This window comes from Prorops nasuta, unplaced genomic scaffold (genome assembly GCF_024137725.1).
Source record: "Prorops nasuta isolate Cenicafe-Biocafe unplaced genomic scaffold, Cenicafe_Pnas_1.2 PNAS00002, whole genome shotgun sequence".
NCBI lineage: Eukaryota > Metazoa > Arthropoda > Insecta > Hymenoptera > Bethylidae > Prorops > Prorops nasuta.
The window spans coordinates 3,851,716-3,873,408 of record NW_027116799.1 but is presented as its reverse complement, the minus strand read 5'-3'; the positions used below and the strand labels follow the sequence as shown (position 1 = coordinate 3,873,408).

The 21,693-nt window shown below is 40.7% G+C and overlaps 1 protein-coding gene across 1 annotated transcript in view; it reads left to right on the top strand.

Annotated features, from left to right (window-relative positions):
• nAChRalpha6 (nicotinic acetylcholine receptor alpha6) overlaps positions 1-21,693 on the top strand; it is a 166,699-nt gene that overhangs the window by 88,457 nt on the left and 56,549 nt on the right. The window contains exons 6-7 of the mRNA XM_066740696.1: positions 7,616-7,796; positions 19,973-20,048. Of these exons, the coding sequence (XP_066596793.1) occupies positions 7,616-7,796; positions 19,973-20,048 (257 nt within the window). The remainder of the gene's footprint in view (positions 1-7,615; positions 7,797-19,972; positions 20,049-21,693) is intronic.

The window sequence follows — 21,693 nt, the reverse complement described above, 5'->3', positions numbered from 1 at the left end:
TTGCCTCGTGAAACGCATCCGCGCGCGCTGCTCATCTAATACGCGATGACAAATTTATAATTAAACGGCCGCGTCAACGCGATTAATACAGCCAGGCACATTTGAAATTCTACGTGGCAATTTCATCGTCGCTATCTCGTAAATGGCTCAAAACTCTCGCTGGAAAGACACAATATCTCTCGAGCAATTAAAACCTGCGAACAAAAAAGTCATATATATATATATATATACTATTAAAAAAACAAAAATACGAATCTTTCCCACAAAAAATTGAATCTCGAATTAGTGGAATTTACGAGGCAGCATTAACCTTGCTCCCTTATGTCCATCAAATCAAATGTTTATCTCTCCAGCAAAGTTTGCCTATAGGCATTTCCAGCCGATAGTGCTTCAGCAGGAATAATTTATGCGACAAATTTTTCGCATTATCCGGGAAGAAGTTGCAGCGATAAATTTGAATTTTCAATATTACGAGGGTTAAGCGTTATACTCGCACCTTGCGCCACACTGACGCACGAGTTATCTCGAGTAGGAGAGATAAGTAGTATAAAATTCGATAATGTGGTCCATTCGCGAACATGCTGCACGAACCCCAGGGAGCGGTTACCTCGGCAGTTCCAGCAAGAAGAAAGGTTTTCCCGGGGAACCGTAAAGCGAATCTCGAGTATCTCGCTCGGAGGTACTTTTAGGCGGTACTACTGAATTTAAGCTGCTATATCCTCGAGGTTAAAGCTTCGGGACTGAGCCTCGTAAAATCCGTTTCGTCTGCACACCTAGCCAGACACGTGGACCTCCACCACGTCCTCTCGGAACCGACTGATACATCTCGAGACTTTCTGCAATTCAATATCAAGTTTTATCGTTATACTTCTCCTTCGCCATTCTCAAACCGTAAACAACGTCTTCTTTCTCGAGGAGGATTTTTTCAATTGCAATCGGAGCAGCCACTTTTTAAGACCGTTTAAGCTCGGGAGCTGAGCTTAAAGTCTCTTTTTCTCTGTAGAAACGCTGACTGTGGTGGGAATATATATATATGGTATATATACAGATAAGTCTTTCTCGAGTTTTGAAACTATCCGATAATCCCAAGGTGTATTACATATGTACACTATGTATTTATATATATATTTTTCTACCGTTTCTATATTTTCAAAGAATTATCTTTAATTTCGTCTTTCACTATTTCTGTAACGCAAAATCGTACTTTTCGAGTTTTAATGGAAGACAATTTTTCAGTGTGCTCTCCGAAACTACTGCATATAACCCATGAAAAGCAGTCTGTATGCAGAGAGGGTTTCGTATAGTATACCTTTGCGAAATTTTCCATGAAAAAGAAGGTGTGCTCGGTATTGACAAGGCTATTCTTCGTCGTCGTCTTCAATGCGGCAGACGCATTTATATTTGAGACGTTACAAATTGCAGCGACAATAATCACGCATCCCCCCTCTTTGCGTCACGTTCCTAATTGCTGGAGACGAATTTTCTTCTAATTATATAAATACATATAGTATATACGCATGATAAACGTTTCGAGTAAATTTTCTAAATTGTTCAAGGAGAAAAATTTGCAGGAACTAGATTTGATGGACTGGGGTAGATTTGCTGAAGATTACCACGAAAAGCACGTTAAGTACAGAAGAGAAGCACGATTATCGCGGATTGGTGAGCAGCACACGCGGTTGCGAGTATTTCAATAATTAATTGAGACGCGACGTCAGGCTACCCCGTTACTGCGGGCCACCTCAAGATCGGGCTCGGTACCCGCTCCCTAATTTCGTCATCTCCGCTCAAACTCTTTCTAAATCCGTCCAAAACTTACTCCTACTCCACAGAGTCCCGAGCAATTAACAATTTTATTAATTATATATCTATATATACATACGTGTACCATACATACACTCGATCATTCACACTTGACTCTGCCCCGCCTGGAACATTTCATTCCAGCCACGAAACGCCAAGTCGTCGCATACATTGGCAAATTTCTCTACAAGCGACTGTCTATAATGCGGTAATTGCGATGCAAGAGGAAACCGTGCACGTGCGCACGCAGTCTAATACACACACTTAAGCATCCCCGCGTTTCGCTCAATAATACTCTTAAGGTATTATAATACAGTCGCGAGAATTCCACCCTCCCCCAAAAAATCAAACATTTCACGTCTGGATGGTGTTAAACATTTACGGATTTAATATTCAGAGAATTTTCAAAGTTCTCGTATATAATTTTCTGGCTTGCCAGCAACAAACTATGGATTAAACGACAATGGAGGATTAACCAAACTTCCGTCGCTCGTTATATTCCTTCGGAAAATTTACAGTTACAAGCTTTGGAAGCAACTCGCGGCTCGTTCATAAAGATTTAATTGTACGAGTGGAAAATCCATTAATCTTACACGATGCGGTTGAGCAATGAGAAGAAATTGTTGGAAACTGAAGGGTGCAAAGTTTCACGTGCTGTTAACGGGATCTTACATTCAATCGTGGAGGCGACATGCCCGGATGTGTCGAGTGTATAACCGAAATGGTGGTGATACCTTAAAGCAGGTGTTCGTAGCAAGTTTCTGAATGAGGAAGTACAGTAGCGGAGTATAGTAGAAAGAGTAGGAATAGGTGGAGAGAAATTGTGTGTGTGTGTGTGTGAGAGAGAGAAGGATGCACGTTGGTCTGATTTGGCGCGTAACTTTGGACAGTTTGGCCGACATTTATGACGAATGGAGGGGGGGGGGGGGTAGCTCGTTATATCGTCAGAGCTGTTTGCTCATGAGACTATAACGACCAGCCTGCAATCCAGAGTACTCGTGCTCTTGTATCTCCTATACGTGCAAAAGCTTCTACACATATACACACACTCTCTCTCTCTCTCTCTCTCTCTCTACTATGAATAAAATTCTGGTCATATTGAAACAAAAGAACGCTTGACACACCACGCGTAAGCACGTGTACCTCGAAAATGACGAGAGTATTACGTTATAAATTTTCTACAATAATTCTCCATTAATTTTCTCGTGCTTTTCATAAATTACTAACACCATCCAGCTGCGTCTTTGCATACGTGGTATAATGAAATTTTGAAGGAAATAAAAGCTTGAAATTTTTAATTCCTATAGCAGTATGTATCGCGAGACTTGGACAGAGTTAATGTGATCAGAGTGCTCTCGCGTTGCGTTGTAGCTGTTGAGACTCTGCAGTATCAGCGTAAAATGAAATATGTCTCGGGACAAGTGGAGTGTGCCTTGCGAGGGAGCGGGTTTCGCGGCACGATCGGTGAAACCCTAGCCGCCCAAGACCACACGGGAAAGTTCAGCCCGAAACCGACGTTTTCCGTTTTACTCGTGGAACGACATCGGACTCGTAAGAAAATAGTCTCGAGAAATCAAACCCTCGATAAAACCGTGATGATATAAATTTACGGTGACTAATTAATCCCAGCGTAAACCGTTTAGAGTTAAAACGAAGAGAGTTGTGAAGCTAACGATAGAGCAGAGAATTTAATCTAATTAAATCAGTACAGTCGAGGTGAAAAATTTGGAAGAGAGGGTACCAGATTTCTGCGTATAGAAGCCTATCGGACTTTTGCGAGAAAATATATGTAATCCCGACGATTGAATCCTTGGATAAATCCGTCAAGATTTACATTTACAGTCGCCAATTAATACAACGTAAACCGTTTAGAATTGCAACGAGCTGAATCTTGAAGCAACGATAGAACAGCGAATTTAATCTAATTAAATCAGTACAGTCGAGGCGAAAAATTTGAAGGAGGGAGGATACCAGGTTTCTTCGCGCAAAGACGTATTAGATTTTTGCAGGGAAAAAAGGGTTTGAAGTGGGGACGGATATTGTTGAAGGATACATAACGCTGGAGAACAATGGTCGCAGGGACGAACGGTCATTACTCGTGAAACAAAAGAGGAGAGTGAACTTTACTTGTTGCTCTTGATGCTCCGGCAGCCTCGTAAATGTAGTAGGACCGGACTTAAAGTGTGCCCGTTACGGAACGCGCACGACGCACGGTCGGAATTTAAGCAAAAGTTCCTCCTAACCCATAGCCAGTGTCTTTTGTCCCACGCGAAACAATTGGTGCCCTTAGAAATTCTCCGACTCTTGTCCCTTTTCGACTCGAATGTACCACTAACTTCCCCAAATACCACATCCATTCATTTCATCTATATTTAGGAATTCGGACGATTTTCTTGCGCTGTTCGCATCTTTGGAACGAGCGCGATTCTCCACTCAGTCTTGTATATAGCAATTTTATAATAAAGCTGCGGTACAGTCCGCGCTAGAATTATACACTCCAGAGTCGTTAATTTTAATAACATCGGAACGTGCCGGGGAAATTCACCGCGTTGCATATTCGATTAGAAATTTTTATGTTCCATCGGATTGTTCGAAATTGGACGAAGAAAAATCGTTAAATAAAAGTGGAAAATTATCCATAAAAAGCTGGTATCGGGAGTGGGAAGATTTTGAAGGAGACGATAAACACGGTTAGGGACGATTACGAGAATGAAAAATCGATCGAGACGTTTAATCTTGCCGCGATAATATCGTTCGAGGCATCCGACGATGTTTCTGCAACGGGTGCATTAACAGAGCTGCATTTTCCCTGTCCTGCTTGGAAATTCTGACGGGCGCTGTATTAATACTGTATATATATATATATATATATATATACGTATATAGTACATTAGGTAAAACTATTCGATATCGACTTGGAAATAAAGCTCGTTCATAAATATGATCGGGTGAGGAGAACGTGTATCGAAAATCAAAACAGCAGAATTCCATCAGTTCCCTCCTATATTACCTCTGTTACATCAAAATTAATTATCGACTAACAAGCGTTGCTCTTTTATTGCATTACTTTTTTTCTACCAGAAATTCGTTTCTGGTTGGCTCGAGATTTTTTCCCCAATACCAATGATTAACGATCATTTTTTTATTCTATAATTAAGGGACTCCAGGCTGTTGCACTCGAGTCAAAATCAATACTCGCGAATAGAAAGATTATTGTACGCATCGAAAGAAGCAAAAAGTCGTTCGTCGTTATGCAAATGCAATCGATCGGTAAAACGTGATTGCTGCTCCTTTTCAATTGGCAACATTGGATATCGATCCGGATAACGCATGATGAGTGGTCTTTTTCGTAGACTCGACTATTTTATACGAGCCTCCTCATTGAGCCAGTACTTATAGCTTCTAGCAATCGCCTTAAATTGCAAGTACTTCCGGAGGAGGAAAACTTTGAAAATCTTTGCTGTCTGCCATGCAGCGAAGGCCACATTATGTAGAACGCTCAAAACTTGAAGCTTTCTGACAAATTTTCACGTTGCCTAAGTAGACAATAATTTTCAGATCGATAACGTTATGCATCAACGTAAAAAGCCTTTCGTCCTATAATCTCCTACTGAATCAAGTATAAACTAAACAATAGAAAAGAATATTAAACAAAATTTAATTCTTCGTTATCCCTGTTTTTCTCAATTTTTCTTTCCCTCCTTCGAATTTTTCCCGACGTAAGAAATAAAATTACTTTTCAATTTTTATACGCGAGAAAAATGAATGATCGATAATGCTGTACACTAACGCGAAAAAACGCTCGTCCTCCGATTCCCTTCTGTGTGGTTCAGGTATAAACCAAACAATAAACAAACAATTTCGACAAAATTCAATTGTTCGTCACTCGTGTTTTTCCAAATCTTTGTTTCCTTCATTCGCAGTTATATATCCTGACGTGGGAAATAAAATTACTCTCCGGTTCCCAGAGCCGAGGAAAATTCTACTTTTCAACGCGGTCGTTTCTCACAGGGAGACTTGGTTTTTGAAAAATTGTGCGCGACGTTTATTCGACTGACATCCAGACGTGAAAACCAACGCTGCAGTTAATCTTGTAACGCAAGGTTTTTTCAATGTTCGTGATCCCAGTGGGCACGGTCTATCCGCTGCAGTTCAATGGATATTGTTAAATAATCGAGCTTGTACTCCCACTGTGTGTGCTTTTCGAAATGGAATTGGATAATGAAAATATGCGAGTCGCGTAGCTCGTAGCAGAACGCGACGAGCCTCGATTCGCGTAAACCGTCTTTTTCCGTTGGCCGTAGGAAGCTGGTGAACGTGGCGAATGATGGACGAGCATTATAATTCCTGGCTCAATGGCACTAATCGATGCACTTTATTACAGTCGGTAAATCTTGATGTTTACACGGATAGTGCTTTGCGGCTCATCGATGACCCATGATGAACGAGAATTTCTAGAATCGGTAAATTTACGCATCGTCGGTGTCAATTTGCCCTGGGGCTTCGATTAGACGATGGGAGAAATTTGCGATGGGTGTAATACAATAGAAAGGAGGAATCTGGTATCCGTTCTAATCTCCAAGCTTTTTCTAATAAACAATTGTATCGTGTTCAGAATTGTTCTTTTTCAGCCAAAATTTCAACTAAACACAATCACGTGTCACGTGTATACACGGTATCCGTGTTTGTTTTTTGGTTGTAAAAGGATAATTCTGATCGTGTGTATCGAGGGCTGTCCTAATACACGCTCTAGACGTTGCATTTTTTTTATTTATTTTTTCCGAAATAACAGTGACCCATCAGTGGGTCACCACCTCGCGAATGCGTCAACGACGAAATTAAATTGACATTCGCAATTAGAATACGAGGAAAATCGCAAAGGATGTAATATGATGGAAAGGAGAAATCTGGTGTCCGTTCTAATCTCCAAACTTTTTCTAATTAACACTTTTACGTGTAGCGAGATCTGTTCTAATAACACTCGCGCTCTTACTAAATTAAACTGCGACTCGAAATTAACGGCGCGTTGCGAGGGTAGTCGAGTCGCGTTATACGCGCAACCTTAAATATTCCTCTTTAACAAACGTTTAGGGCGAAAAGAAATTCCGTCGCGATAACGCGGAAGTTTCGTAGGAAAGGTAGAAAAACACGAAGCACGTGGCAAAGGAGATCGCAGGAAGGACGCGTGGAGGTGGTTAACCCAAACGAGCCAAAGAGGAAATAGCAGCGCAGCATTGGCGCTAAAACGAGCTCCGAGCTATTTCTAGCCTATTTTGCATTTTACAACATTACGCAAAATTTCACATAATACTGCAATGGCACGGCTATCGCATTTGGCGCCAATTTTTCGCAATCGCACAAACGGCAGCGTTAAAATATCAAGCTCGAATCTTGAAATCCCCTATATAGACAGAATATTTAATTCACAATTTTCTGCCGCGCCAATAATTTCACTTTTTCCTACCAAACAATAGAAAAAAAGCTGAAAAATACTCAAAGAGAATTAATTCGCTGGGTCTCGTCGAGTAACGTTATCTCGCTTAATAATCTTTTTCATGGGAACAAGAGACTCGTCCCTTTATCCTTTAAGGCGGTTTAAGTGGTTGCTTGGAATTAATCTTGAGGGTTTTCTGTAAAAACTTGGCTATTTTCGTTTGGGAGGACCTCTGCGCGTTCGGTCGTAATGATGAGGAGCGATGACGTCATCGGGCGGAATAAATAAGGAGAGGATAAAAACAAAAAGAGAGATGAAAGAAAAACAGAAGAGAAGAATCGGGTGAGAATAATTAATAAGAGTATGATGAAACATTAGTGCGGAAGAGGGTTTCGACGGGACATACCAAACAAACGTGGTGGTCACGCATAACGGCAGTTGCCTGTACGTCCCTCCGGGCATCTTCAAGAGCACATGCAAGATGGACATCACTTGGTTCCCCTTTGACGACCAACACTGTGAGATGAAGTTCGGATCCTGGACCTACGACGGCAACCAGGTACACTACTGTCTCCACTACACACTAAACACACGCTCAAAACACGAAGCACCAACTCTTTGATTGATCTACCCCACAAGCCCTTCTCAATCCGTCCATAAACAGTACGACTCACGCTTTTCCTCCGGTGTACGATTAGAGGCGAAGATATGCCTGCAAGTGGTTCTACTAGCGACCTCAGCCTCAGCGCCTCCAACGGCCAATAACGAAACTGATTCTTCTTCGCTAATAACTCAAGCGATTGTAGCTCTCTCGCGGTGTCCTATCAAAAAGCCGGAAGAAGCTTCGTTATTGCCGCTAGATATGGAACTACTTTTGACGTTCTTCGCCATCGATAAAGAACCCTCGCTCGACACCATCACGTCCCACATTCTCCCAAAAGTCTCATCCTCCGGCGCAATGGGTTCGCGGCTTCTTTGTCCGACACAACTCTCTCTCTCAGTGCAACACAATAGCAACGCTCCATAGATAGCCGTTCTCACGCTTCGTAGCTTCAGCTCGGATCTATATACTATATATATACCTAATACATAATATATTTTATATTGTACTATATAATAAACACGCCTTGCATACACACGCGTTTTGTACGTCCTCTGCGTAAATACAACCAAAGGGGACTAAGGGGATTTAGCTGGGGGGATTTATTTACGAAAGTTTGCAAGGACAAAGTCTCGCGTAGCTTCTCAACAGTATCGTCGCTATTTTCGACAGTACTCGACATCATCCTCCGTCCTTGTCTCTCATGTTTCGAGTAAGAATTTATATACATGTATATATATATGTGTGTATAGGTAAGTGACATTCTGAGAGAGATTCAACGTTGGACGCGCGAGATAACGATAGACGGACGGGTGATATGTGAAATTTTGAAAATTCATCATTCATTGATTTAATTTGCCAGGATGGAATGAGATTATCGCGTAACGGTAATGGGCATATTCCATGGGGGAATCGCAAGGTGCTCGTTCGTGTCAGCCGTTGTAACATTCATCCGAATGAACGGGGGAGGTCAAACGATAAATTAATTATGATCGTGGCCCGACCTCGACATTCTCCAGTATAACTATATATTATATATGTGTGTGTGTGTAATAGCGTCCCTTGTCCGGGTTTTAAAAAATGTCAATCGTCTCGCTCGTCTTTGGTCCTTCCTGCAAAATATTACGGGGCGTCGTCCGTTAAACTATTGAAATTCGCTTTGCTTTGAAAATTTAGTAGTTTGTATAATATATATATATATACATATATTTAGGCTAGCCTGCGCGACTCGCTCGCGACCGAGGCGTCATCGCGTCAGTTGTAAATGACACGCGTGGCAAGGACGAGGACCATAAAATCGTAAGCAATAAAGTTCAGCCAGCTGCAAAATGGCGCTGGATCGCATTTATCGTCCGCGTAACGAGCACTGCTTCAACGTAACGAGTACCTAAAATGAAGAATCTCTATTTTATTACTGAACGATCCCTTTCATTTGACCATTTTACCTTCCTCCACTTGATTCCTAAAAACCAACCGATAAATCATTACGGAGAATCTCCTTAATTAATTCTTACTTTTGGCATGAAATATCTTCTTATCGCTGGCAAATTATGCAATGTACTTGTGGGAATGATGAATTACGGTGAAATTTAATGAAATCCTGTATATTATGATTGGGATGGGCGATGTTGATACATTGCCTGGGGATTTTGAGCGATAGTTTAGTTCGCTGGGGAATAAAACATTAAAGTTAGCTCGACAACTGTGAAAACTTAATGATAAATCTAGGCTACAGGCTATTATTACCTAATTCTCCTGAAACATTCAGGAAGCTACGGTGATTCGCCAAGAAGGCTTAGCTTTAACCTCGCGAATCTCGTGTATCCAGGCAAGTGCAAAGTTTAGAATATCGATCTGTCGAGAAACGAATACGGGGTAGCACGAGAAAAATTACATAATACCTTTCGATATATATATATATATATATATGTAAACAATGAGACTTTTGAACGAAAGCCCATTGTAGCAATTTCGGTTTTCGGTTTCCAGGAAGACAAAGAAGAGTCCAGATACGTAATACATGCAAAATGTCGGTATATAATAACCAAATTACAACCTGTTAGATTTGCTTTGTTAATGAATGTATAAATTACCATCGTGTTGAATTTAGCAAGAATGTGGATGCGACATGCATTAATTAAACCCACACACACACATATATATATATATATTTAAACGAAATAGGTTGTTAACAGCGAGAATTTGTCAAATATCCAAAGTCAATCCACGAATAGGATTATCGTCCTAGTGCAAGCTTATCTCTTACCGCGAATTCCCTCTCTACTCTTCTCGATACCTTTGGAAGGATAGCTGTGATTCGACGAGGACAAAGACGGAGGATGAAACTCGAGCCATAACAGGACAGTACATAGAAATATCATTATTAGAAGTTGAGGAAGAGGCGCCTACAGCAACAGAGCACGGCTTGCAGTTCGATGGTGTTGCGATTTTTTGTTCATACATACTTGTTAATTGTTACTGTGCTATCTATTTATATATATACATACATAGCTGAGATTCGTAGCGGTGTCTATTTATATGCATCAAGAGGGACTCATAGTATTTCCTGCATTGACCTTACTCTCCGTATAGCTGTTTATTTAGAGCGACACCATCGAACCACGGGATTTAGTTTACCACGTCACACCCCACTGCAATCTCAGCACTTGAATTGGCTATAAATGTTGAACATAATTGTCAACGTAAGAAAACCTCCTACCTAGAGGAGTACGCTATGATGGGCTGATGTTGCTTGCCGGTGTTCTTTTTTTTCTTACTTCTTTTCTTTCTGTTGCTTTCACGGGCTTCCGGAGTATGTCGCGCGGAGCTTCCCCAGTATTAATTTTACACACGATATCCATGGTCCGGATCACGATATAGATCATAATCTACATGGGCATTTAGGTAATCCGTGCACATTTCTATAGCCACACTTTTCCGTGGCCATTTTGCCTCTATCTCTGATCCTCCTACGGATCCCACCGGATGTAAAGCACATATATAAGTATATACCCTTCAACGAGAGACGCAGGAGAACGCAGGCTGTGACCGAAACACACAAAGACCAGAAATATACTCACATGCCTCACACACATATACATCGACCAGTCAAAGCAGGGACCACGTGATTATGTCTGAGCTGGAAAAATTTGCATGGAGAAAATGTCCACGTCGCTCTACTATCGACTCCGCATGCGAAACTTCCTCATCCTCGACCTCTTCCTCTTCCACCCCCCACTTCTCACCACCCACGTAACCGAGCTTCCACTTTTTCAGATTTTTTTCTTCTCTACAATCCTCGTCGCGTTTCGGTACTTCTCTAACGCTCGTGTTTTTCTCAGCATAGTTTATGCATGCGCCATTACAGTGCATGTAATACACGATGAAAGTGATGTTTGGTTGGATAAGGTGAGTCTGCGCCACCCCCACCCCTTATCTTGCTACTTCTCTATTTCACTATGTCTTATTTCTATCTTTTGATTGGCTTGGCTCCTTTGGAAACAACAGGTAGATCGACCTTCCTACGCTAATTTCTCTTCCAAAAAGATCTCAACAGTGGCTTAAAATTATAATTGTATTAGAACGGACGTGCTTTTCTCTTGGGACGGATTGACTTCGCTCTCGCACGTGTAAAGATAATAGTTTTTAGATGGATTTATTCGGCAGATTTTCGTGCATTCTCGTCGATGCATCGAATTGCCCGAGTAAATCGTACACTCGATTGTATAACCAAGATTATTAAAACGTGATTTATATTCATTTTCAATCTCCACGTTCTGCAAACTTACAGAGCCTCGATCCAGGGACTTTTCTCTCTTCTCACTGGCAAGAATTTACAAATTTTCTTCCTTAGCTTACCTTGCTTGACTGTTATTGCCACTCGCTGTAAAGAATCGATGAGAAATAGATATACGAGTGTGTACGAGAAGACACTGTGTACAGATCGAAAAACAATCAAGAGAAAACGTTGCTCGGTTCGGACTAGCAGTGTTTTGCTGGATTTTTCGAGACAGATAAACACCACGAGCCAAGGATCACTTTCATCCGGCGCATTTTTTGACATTTTGCCGGGATAATCGTGAAGCGTCTGTAAAATTGTTAAACCGGTCGTAATAAGTGATAATGAGTCTTCGTGAAAATTGAATCGTCCGATCTCTCGTATCAGTGGGGAATTCGACTGGTTCTCGGTGCTGATGATTAATCTATCGGGTGATAGAGGAGTGATCGGTGAACCGTACAAGAGAGAGAGAGAGAGAGAGAGAGAGAGAGATCGGTCGCGAACAGGTCACCTGCAAGAACGTCGAAGCAGCAACACAGCCAGCCAGAGTCAGTCTACGTCGACCTTTTAGGGTCGGGAGGGGGGACTGACATCCTTTCGCAGAGTCGATAGCTGAGCGACGTTTCCATGCCAGCCACAGACGAGTCCCCATTCTCGAGATTCTCCGTTCAGTTGTACGGCCGCCAAGCAGCCTCGAGGCGTCCCGATTAATCTCCTAATTGATCCGGTTCGTTGACCTTTCACCCACGAAAATTCACAAATGCATTAGGCTCGACTCCATCGCAGTGCGGATGATCCTCCTGCGACTGGCACCACGCTATTTAAATAGCGTCTGATCTATCGCCTCGATCACGAATTTTCGTGAAATCTTAATCGTTTCCATCAGAGAATTATTTCTCGTGTATAACGTCTCCTGCGCTCGATGCATCAATGCTAATGTCCTGGATAGCGCAGCTTGATAACTGATTCGACGAAATTATCACGTTGCGATAGTTGCGGTCACGGTCCATGTACAAGGTCTGACGGATATAACGACTCGGTAATTACACGAAATTCTGTTTATCTTTGCAAGTAGAAGACGTATTGATTTCTGGTACGACACCTTGCTGAGTGTAATCGAAAGACGTTCTATAAGATTATACATAAAAAATGCATATCTCTTGTGGTTATACGAGAATTAAAGAGAATTTTAGATTCGTAGTCTGGCTCATATTGTCTGGATGACTATATATATGTACATGATAACACGTTATCACGGCAGGTATTGCAATCAGTAGCTTCGCAAAGGCCACTGTAGAAATCTAAACAATTACCTCATATCGATTTTATACTTTACATCGTACTGATCCATGTTCCACTGAACACAGTACAATTCTCATAAAGCACTAGCTCTAAGCAATTCTAATTGCACTTGGAGAAATTTTGCTGGAGGGCAATTTTGAGGATATTGCTGATCCCTGTACACAATTGTGGCTGTATTACAAAGTGACTTGCTTCACGAAGATTACTTGCAAATCATTTGCAAGTACTGGCTCAAAGTTGAGCAGTAAACTTCGGTATATAGGATCTCTACAAGAATTTAATCGATAACTCTCATTTTGATCTTGATCGATTGCCAGGTTACTACTGTACAGTTGATGCTACTGATGTTACTGCTCGTAAAGCTAACTAGGAGATACATTATCCGAGCAGATCAAAATAGCTGATAATCAAAGCTTAATACCTAGGCAGCAGCGATGCACTGGTACAGTAAATGCAATAACAGCTTTATATATCGCTGGCATGGTGAACATGGTAGGTAGAAAATTTCGAAATGCTAGATCAAAAGCTCCTCTACACCTTGCTGCTAGTACATTACACGCTGTGCAAATTAACGCCAAAGGATATTTCTGATACATTATCGAAACACTAATGCTGGTAGGATTTACATAAATTACATTGAAAATTCCAATTGACGTCTATAGAAAGTGCGGGATTTATTTTGACAAGTGGAATAGCTTTGGAAGTGGTTCTTTTTACGAGGGAATTCGAGGCCAATTAAATGCTCTAGTCGCGAAGCAATGAAGCAAAGTATTTTATGCTTCCCTCAATGAGTGAATTCGGAGCTCGGAAAGCTAGTTCAACTTACATCCCCCGTAAGGGTGCCATTCAATTATGCATAGCAGTTCTAAGACGACGACGGTCTCAAACGGTAAAGTTTGCTCTGAATGTTTGATGAACTTATCTATGGATTCGCAGGAGGCCGTAGTGTTGTCGCATGGATCATAACTTTGGCTCATCGGATCTCTCACATTTGCCTTGCTATCCGTGCCAAATAGGTCCATAGTTCCAATGCAACTAACATTGTAAGTGGTGAAAGGTCACGAATCTCGCATATACTATATGTATATAGGTGTCTGCTGCATCCAGCCAAATACTCTCATTTCCCTCATATAAATTTGAACGGAGAATCTAAAGTATGAGTACTCGTTGGGCTTTGAGCTTAGGCTAAGTCTGCATCCGCTTCGCACACACGAGTACCAATCTAAATAAATATATATATATTTATATATCTGTCTATATCTATACTACAATTAATCATCGTCATTGCAATATATTCATCGAACTCTCTGCATTCGTCCAACATTCAACGAAAACACTAAACTTTTCTACTTCAAACTTTCATTGTCTCTAGTCTCTATTTCACTGTCACTACTGTGCTCTCAGTATCCACTTTTATGACAATTGCTTTATTACGAAAGGGAAGAACTGAATTTACTACCATCCAATTTACGTTGTCCAAGTCTTGCAAGTGGAAAAGTTAAGCGACCTGGAAGATTGACCGACTCGCCATTTCGACAATTCTCCTCTTTTTTCCAAAGAACTCTCGGTAGAGGAATTCTTACACCTCCTTCTCGTATTTCCAATCATAGGATAGTCGTATATATATATATATCAAATTTAATTAACATTCTGCCAAAGTCATACGTCATACTTCAGTATATATAACGTTTCAGAATACACTTTATCATTTATTATACAGAATGGGACACTCAAGACACATCTCAGAGTTGGAATATAACAATTCATTTATCTCTGTAACTATATAGAAAAAATATTAATTATCGTTACAAGATTCTCCTGAATGTGAATACAGAGGAGCTGGTCAAAGTTCCTATATAGACAAAATGTAATATTTATTACAAGTGCAAAGATAACCTAACTTCTGTGCACTCCAGGTCTTTTCAAGTGCCCTACCCTGTTGTATATATGCAACTGAAACATTAATTCTCCTTAATATAAATATTACAAACAAAAAGCTTTCCCACAAAGCACGAACAAACTCGTTTCTTTTTACAAATTTTTGGAGCTCCCGATAAATACAGCAGTACGAGGCACACGTAGTATAGCAGAGTACATTGAAATAAATGTACGGTATAGTATGTATCAACGCTCGACTATTATTTGTACGAGTTGTGAAACGATGGTTTACGGTACAACAGTAGTGTAGCATGCATATTTTCGTGTTTGTCCTGCCGCTCGAGCTATCACATATTTGCACGAAAGCCACTGTGTGTGTGTTTACGTGCACTGGTGCTTATACGTGTGAGCATCCGTGGCACACTCGTGGATGAACGACGTCGTAAATTTCAGGGCGTATACATCAGGAAGTCGCTGGCGTATGCACTCGGCTTAACAGTAAGGCACACAACCGCCAGAAGAACCAACGCGTCCCTTTTCCCTCGCAGTAATCTGTTCCCCACTTGAGACGAAGCATCGTCGCTCCATAGCTTTACTCGCATCACTCAACACCCAAACTCTGAAGATAAAACAGCTAATCCACGCAAAACAATAACACGCTTCTTTCAGTCCTCTTCAAAAGTACCATTATGATCGCGTTGCAGTTTAAACCGGAAGCTTTAACGGTGGAGCTTGAAAAATATGCGAATTCTCAATATCACTCTTTCTTAGCTTACCTGTTGCACGCGTTCCAGGAGTGTGCAACGAAAACGTCGAGTGGTTCTTTTCTTCTCCAGCCACTACTACAGTTTGGTTGGTTTTCTTCCCACCGTTCGATCTATGCCTATTGCCTCTAGTGCATTAAACCTCCCCGGCTCAAAACCCTTTGACGTCTATCATTAACGGATTTTTCCACTTCCCTGCCGCCAGAACATTTCCACTCTTGCAAGGGACAATTATTTTACTGGTGGTTCTTCTCGTGATTCATAAAAGTGGTGCGATTCACCGATACGATTGAAAACTGACACATTACCAAGATTGACCATTCTAGAAAGACACAATCTTTACGTTACTTGCGTGCGCGAAGCAGATGCACTTATTGTTCGGATGCGCTCTTACTTGCGTGCCCCTCTACGCACTCCAACACATCTGTTCAAGTTCGTTACTGACAAGGCCAATGAGAAAGTGTGCAGTGCGTAAGAAGCGAGGCGCTCATGTAAGACCACGTTCCGAAATAATATATATACTTACTTGTATACCGAGTCAACCCCTCGTTACGTTAAGTTGTAAAATTATTGATCTATACTACTTAGAATTTAAGCGTTCATCGCGAAAAATTCGCTCCACTATCCTGTGCTATGCTGAACGCGTCACTCCGCACGCATCGTATACAGTGTAATACTGTGTAATCGATATAAAGCTTATCGATGTATATATATATACATATATAGCTATCGTCACAGTTGTTGCGAATTCCTGAGCTTTGTAGCAGCTTTGTCAGAGCTTTAGTCTTGACGGCTGAGTTTTAATTGTCGTAAATGGGCTCTCGCACGATTGGTAAAAGCTTCGCAATAATGCAGGGGAACGATGCGTGCGGGACACAGCGAGCTTTTCTCCCACATATAGTATAATAGGTATACGTGTCGGGCACGAGAATAATACATTGTAAAAGAAACATAAAATTTGCCATAAAAATCGGTCTCGACGCTACGTGGCCCTCGAGACCGTTTAACGACGCGCAGTGCCAGCCTCGCTTTCAAAACCACCTTTCACCTCGTCGCTCGTCAAATAACAAAAATCAACGATCTTTCCAAATTTTCAAAACTCGACAAACAGATCCATCCAAATTTACATCCGTTACATCGACAATAGTCAAATTAGTCTACCAATTTATCTCACGCCAGTTTGTGTAACGTTAAATAGTCCCGAGAGTATTTTCATTCGAAACTTGTATTTTCAATTATTTTTTTTGTTTCAACATTATTTTAGTCCACGTTGCTAACGAAATCGTCAATTACAAGTATAATCGTGCGGTAAACTGGAATTGGCGAGTAATCATACGTAGAGTGGAATGTATATATATATATATATATATATGTTTCACGTGGATAAACGATCCTGGTCGAATTGATGAATCGTGCATGATTCCAAGCGAGTTCTCCCAATTAAATTTGTGGAGCTGCCACTGCACGTCGGCAAAACTACTTTGTTGTAATGTTTCCTCGAGTGCACGTCGGGTGGCGTCGTGCCGTCAATTGCGTCGTTCTGGCAAAATGCTGTCTCTCTCTATATATACTATATGTAACCATACAAATCTATACGTAGAAAATATATGTTAAATTTCTACGTAATCCTGATCGTCGTACACCGCCCGGATTATGATTCCTACGCCCCGTCAAAAAAACCGAATAATATAAAGATCCTTGTTTAAACAAAAACTATGCTATATATATATATGTTATATAGTATATCATAATTAAATTTCTATATTTATATATATAGAAATACATATATAAATGTACAGTGTGTGTCGCATGCTCTTTGTATATATTATATATACAATACGTTCTAGGTTATAGGAATACAGCTCTGTATGTGCGTGTGCATATTTGTATAGGTACAATGTGCACACATATCATACACTGCTAAATAGCAATGCAAAATTTCTTGTGTGTAAATAGAAAGGTGTTTCTATATGTATTAAGTGTGCATGTAAAAAGTAACGGTGGCTAGGTAGCACGTAACACTCTTTTCTCTGCGCTATGTGTTACGTACATCATTATACTTATCCGTTTACATGTGTGTGTATACGTAATTGTACATATTACAAGCGTATGTGTATCTGTAGCCAATAACACAACACGTACACACACCCAATTAGGTTGGGTCGGTAGTGCTCGCTCTTTACCTAAATAGTCTAGTCGAAACGTTCGCTTAAGTACAATCGTATATATGTATACAAGATATCCTAGCTACACATCCTTAGACAGCCTATAGCTTCCAAGTGGATTGCACCTCCCTACATAACCAGTAGTTGTGTACATGCGTAGATCTTGCATGCGTACACGCTAATTAAGCGTGGCTAATCCGAGGCGAAAATAGCTGCAATTAACAATACTGCTAAACGCCATTAATTTCTCGATAGTGTACAAAATATTGGCTATAAACTATAATGGAATTACGTGGCGAAGTTATGAACACTCGATAATAAAAGTCAAAAGTAACTTTATGGGTTTGATTGAAATAGATTTTTGTTGCTATACAAGAACGAGCCGGTGTGTGTGAAATAAGTAGTATTAATATAATGCTTGACTTTCACTACTGTATATACCAAGACTCAAGTCGGGTAATTAAATTTTATCGCTATGTACTATATTACGTATAAGCAATAAATAAAAAGGGGTAAATATAATTCGCAGCTGAGGAGTTACTCGCGAGACGCAATAAAAATTTATTTGGAAATGTAGAGATTAGTCCGAATGGTTAATGGCGGCGCAAACTGTGCACCCTGCAGTCTGGGAATAAAGGTGGCCGATGTACGCCACTAGGGAATGAAATACGTCTCGCGATGAATAATGGGGCTAACGTTGCCAGCAATGCATATCCGTCGTAATTTTCGCTACGAATTTCGGAATATAGTGGCTTCGAGTCAGTCGCACGCTGAAATTATTGGCGAGAAAGAACCAGCCGGAAGTATAGTCTACGCGCGACTGTTCGTGGAATGAAGCGCGATGGGGGGGGGGGGGGGGGGTTATTGGGTCGAATATTTTCGTCGGAGAATATTCTTTGGTTGCGTGATAATTTCAAGTTTATCGCTGGGTATATATATATATATAGAGCGTTATACCGTGTACGAGTGTGACATTTTGTCAAAAGGGTCCAGATGCGGTCCCTTATTTTCTTGCGTATAAGAACGTCGTTCGTAATTAGCGTAAACGAAGTATATACCGTTGAGGACACTTTGAGAATCGAATTGCTGCGCCACTGTGCCGCTCAACCACCGCATCCAATCTGGCGCTCGGTCAATGAGCAACAGATACCTCGCAGTATTCTCTCTCTTCTGGAGAGTCGTCTTCACTCGACCCGATGCAACGATGATGCTAAAGCTCCGAAAAGAATAACGGAAAAAAAGCAGAGAAAGTATAGACACGAAACTTCTTTCCGATAAGCACTCTTCTTCCCCAACTCGTATTTGGCGCTCGAGCGTTTCTGCTTTATCCGAGAGTAAAGCGAGTGTATCGTAGCAGCATTTATCACAGAGATTTTGTGCTCGTGCACGGAATTAATTCCTTTCACGGAGCAGCTCATTTTTCTTAAGCAAGCAATTTTCGTCGAGGAGCTGAGACAAAGGCAGATTTTCGAAATCACCCCCTCCCTCTCTCCTATTCTTCCCTTTCCCTCGATTCATCTCTCTACACTACTATATACATATATATATATATATGTGTGTGTGTATAGTCTAATACATGTTGCACGATTCCTCCACCTGCGATGATGAAAATTGAATTTGCAGCTGCTTTCCCAAATTAATTTGTCGTGTTATCCACGAGAGCTTTAAAAGCTTCTCATCAATTAGTAACACGTGTTTAGAAATCGCAAAGAATGAGAGTTAGAGAGGAGTAACTTTGGATAGACCAGTTTAATAATGACTTTAGTTTTATATGTACGTATGTATATTGGATCGTTTGACGAGATTATCCTGGAATTATTTAGTATAGTGCTTGCTTTAATAATGCTGTAGGAGGAAATATGTATTGAAAGAAAACTTTTAATTTTTTGCTATTAGTATACTTTGAGAGGGTAGGAGGTAATTGCAGTATTATAGCATATGTGATATAAAGTAATTATAATGATGCTGCGTGATAACGATGCTAAGTGGATAATTAGGAGGGCGGAATGGGAGGGGGGGGGGAGTAAGTTGAGGAGAGTGGAATATCAGAAGAATGAAGGAGAGCATCAGCAGTTTGCAATAAACAGCAGCAGAAGCAGCAGCTTTTCAAAGTTCCCACCCCTTATTAGTTCAATGTTTGCAAAAGTAGATGAGTCGGATGGATGGTTGCATGTGCACGCGGCTTTCAAGTACACTCGGAATGTCCCGTAGAACGTACCTGTCTTAATCAAACTTTGACCTTGGTAGGTCGATCTGGTACTCAATTCAGATGAGGGTGGTGACTTGTCCGATTTCATCATGAACGGAGAATGGTATCTCATCGGTGAGTTTCAATGGAGCCAATCAGACCCACCCTCTCAGGCTACTAGGACCAAAACTTGTCTTTTGCCTACTTCGTCGTGGTGGTAGGCTCGATCCTCTGCTAAAGGGAGAGCCACGATCTACTTAAAACCCTACCTCCACAGATAGATATACTATATATATTTTAAACTTTATATATAGTATACCATCATTTTCGTACAAACGCGACCCTCCTCCAATTTTCTTTCCGTTATAACTTTTTCGTCTCTCTCGAAGCTTAATTCACACCTGAGCGAGCAAATTGGTCATCCAAGCTGATATTTATTTGCAAATTGACGCACAGCCAGCTGTAAATTTGCTCCCTGAGGGATTAAACCGGTAGAGACATGTGGCCGACGTAGCTTCTCGAATGCGACCAATCCAAAGCGTTTTCTGTCACGCTTGTTTGCATAAAATCTACCGTTTTAAGCAGAACCGTGTCCCGTTCTAGCAGAGGACTATCGGGCTTACTGGAAACGCCAGTTACGAGTGAATTGTTGTACAGTGTATTGCGAATCGCTCATCCTGAAATACAACAATTGCGATCGCTGTCAAACTTGGTCAGTGTGTTGTATGAAAGAAAAATTTCTGTCCCCAATCCCCTGTATATTGAAATTTGAATAAAGATTCTGCGAGTATTCTTACGATAAGTTAAAATTTGTTTCTCTCGATTCATGTTTATTCATAACCTACTAATTTAACCACTGAAAATTCGATACTCGTATTTTTATACACGGGAAATGGCTGGGAAAACCAAAAACGAAGCATGGAATAAATGCTAGTAAAGAAATATATTTTTCGATCGCAGTAACCGAATCACAAATACCGTACAGAGGAACGAGAATAGGAATTAATGCTACTATGGCAATTTGCGCATTCATGTATGGAAAAATTTTAATTAAAAGTTTTTGCCCTGTAAAAACGTGATAAAAAAGCCATATTTTGCCATAAAAATTCTAGTGTCAGATCGAATAACATAGCGTTGATAGTATAAGACATAAAAAGGTTATTGAGATTTAGAGGATGTTCGACAAAATGGACTAGCAATTGGAATGTGTGTGTAAGTATCTCTTTTATAAAGACGCATAGTGTGCTCTTGATATTACGCGATTAACAGCCACCGATGAAAAACCGCTACGCGTAGACCAAACTAGTATCTCAATATTCGCAGCTTTGATCTGCTTCCATATCGCCAATTCCTGTTTCATACCACGCTCTATCCGTTCATCTGCTCCACAACAATCTTAATGATCCTCGTTTCTCCCTTTTCCTCGTTTTATTAGCCATTTTTTATTCATTACTGCGAGAAAATTATTTCAGACCATGAACAATTTTTCATTACAACAATGAACAAATTTATTGATACAACGAATAATTCATTGATATAATGAATAAATTATTGTTGCAACGAAAAATTGTTCATCGGTCGAAACATTTTTCTCAATATATCTCCCAAAGTTATAGCGCTGATTCTTGGTGTTAATTAACAGCTGCACCAATGGAAAACCGCTACAAACAGACCAAACTAGAATCTCTATATTCGTAGCTTTGATCTACCCTCTTATCACCAATAATTACAGTTTCATAGAAGCTCTATCCGTTCATCTGCTTACCAACAATCTCAATGA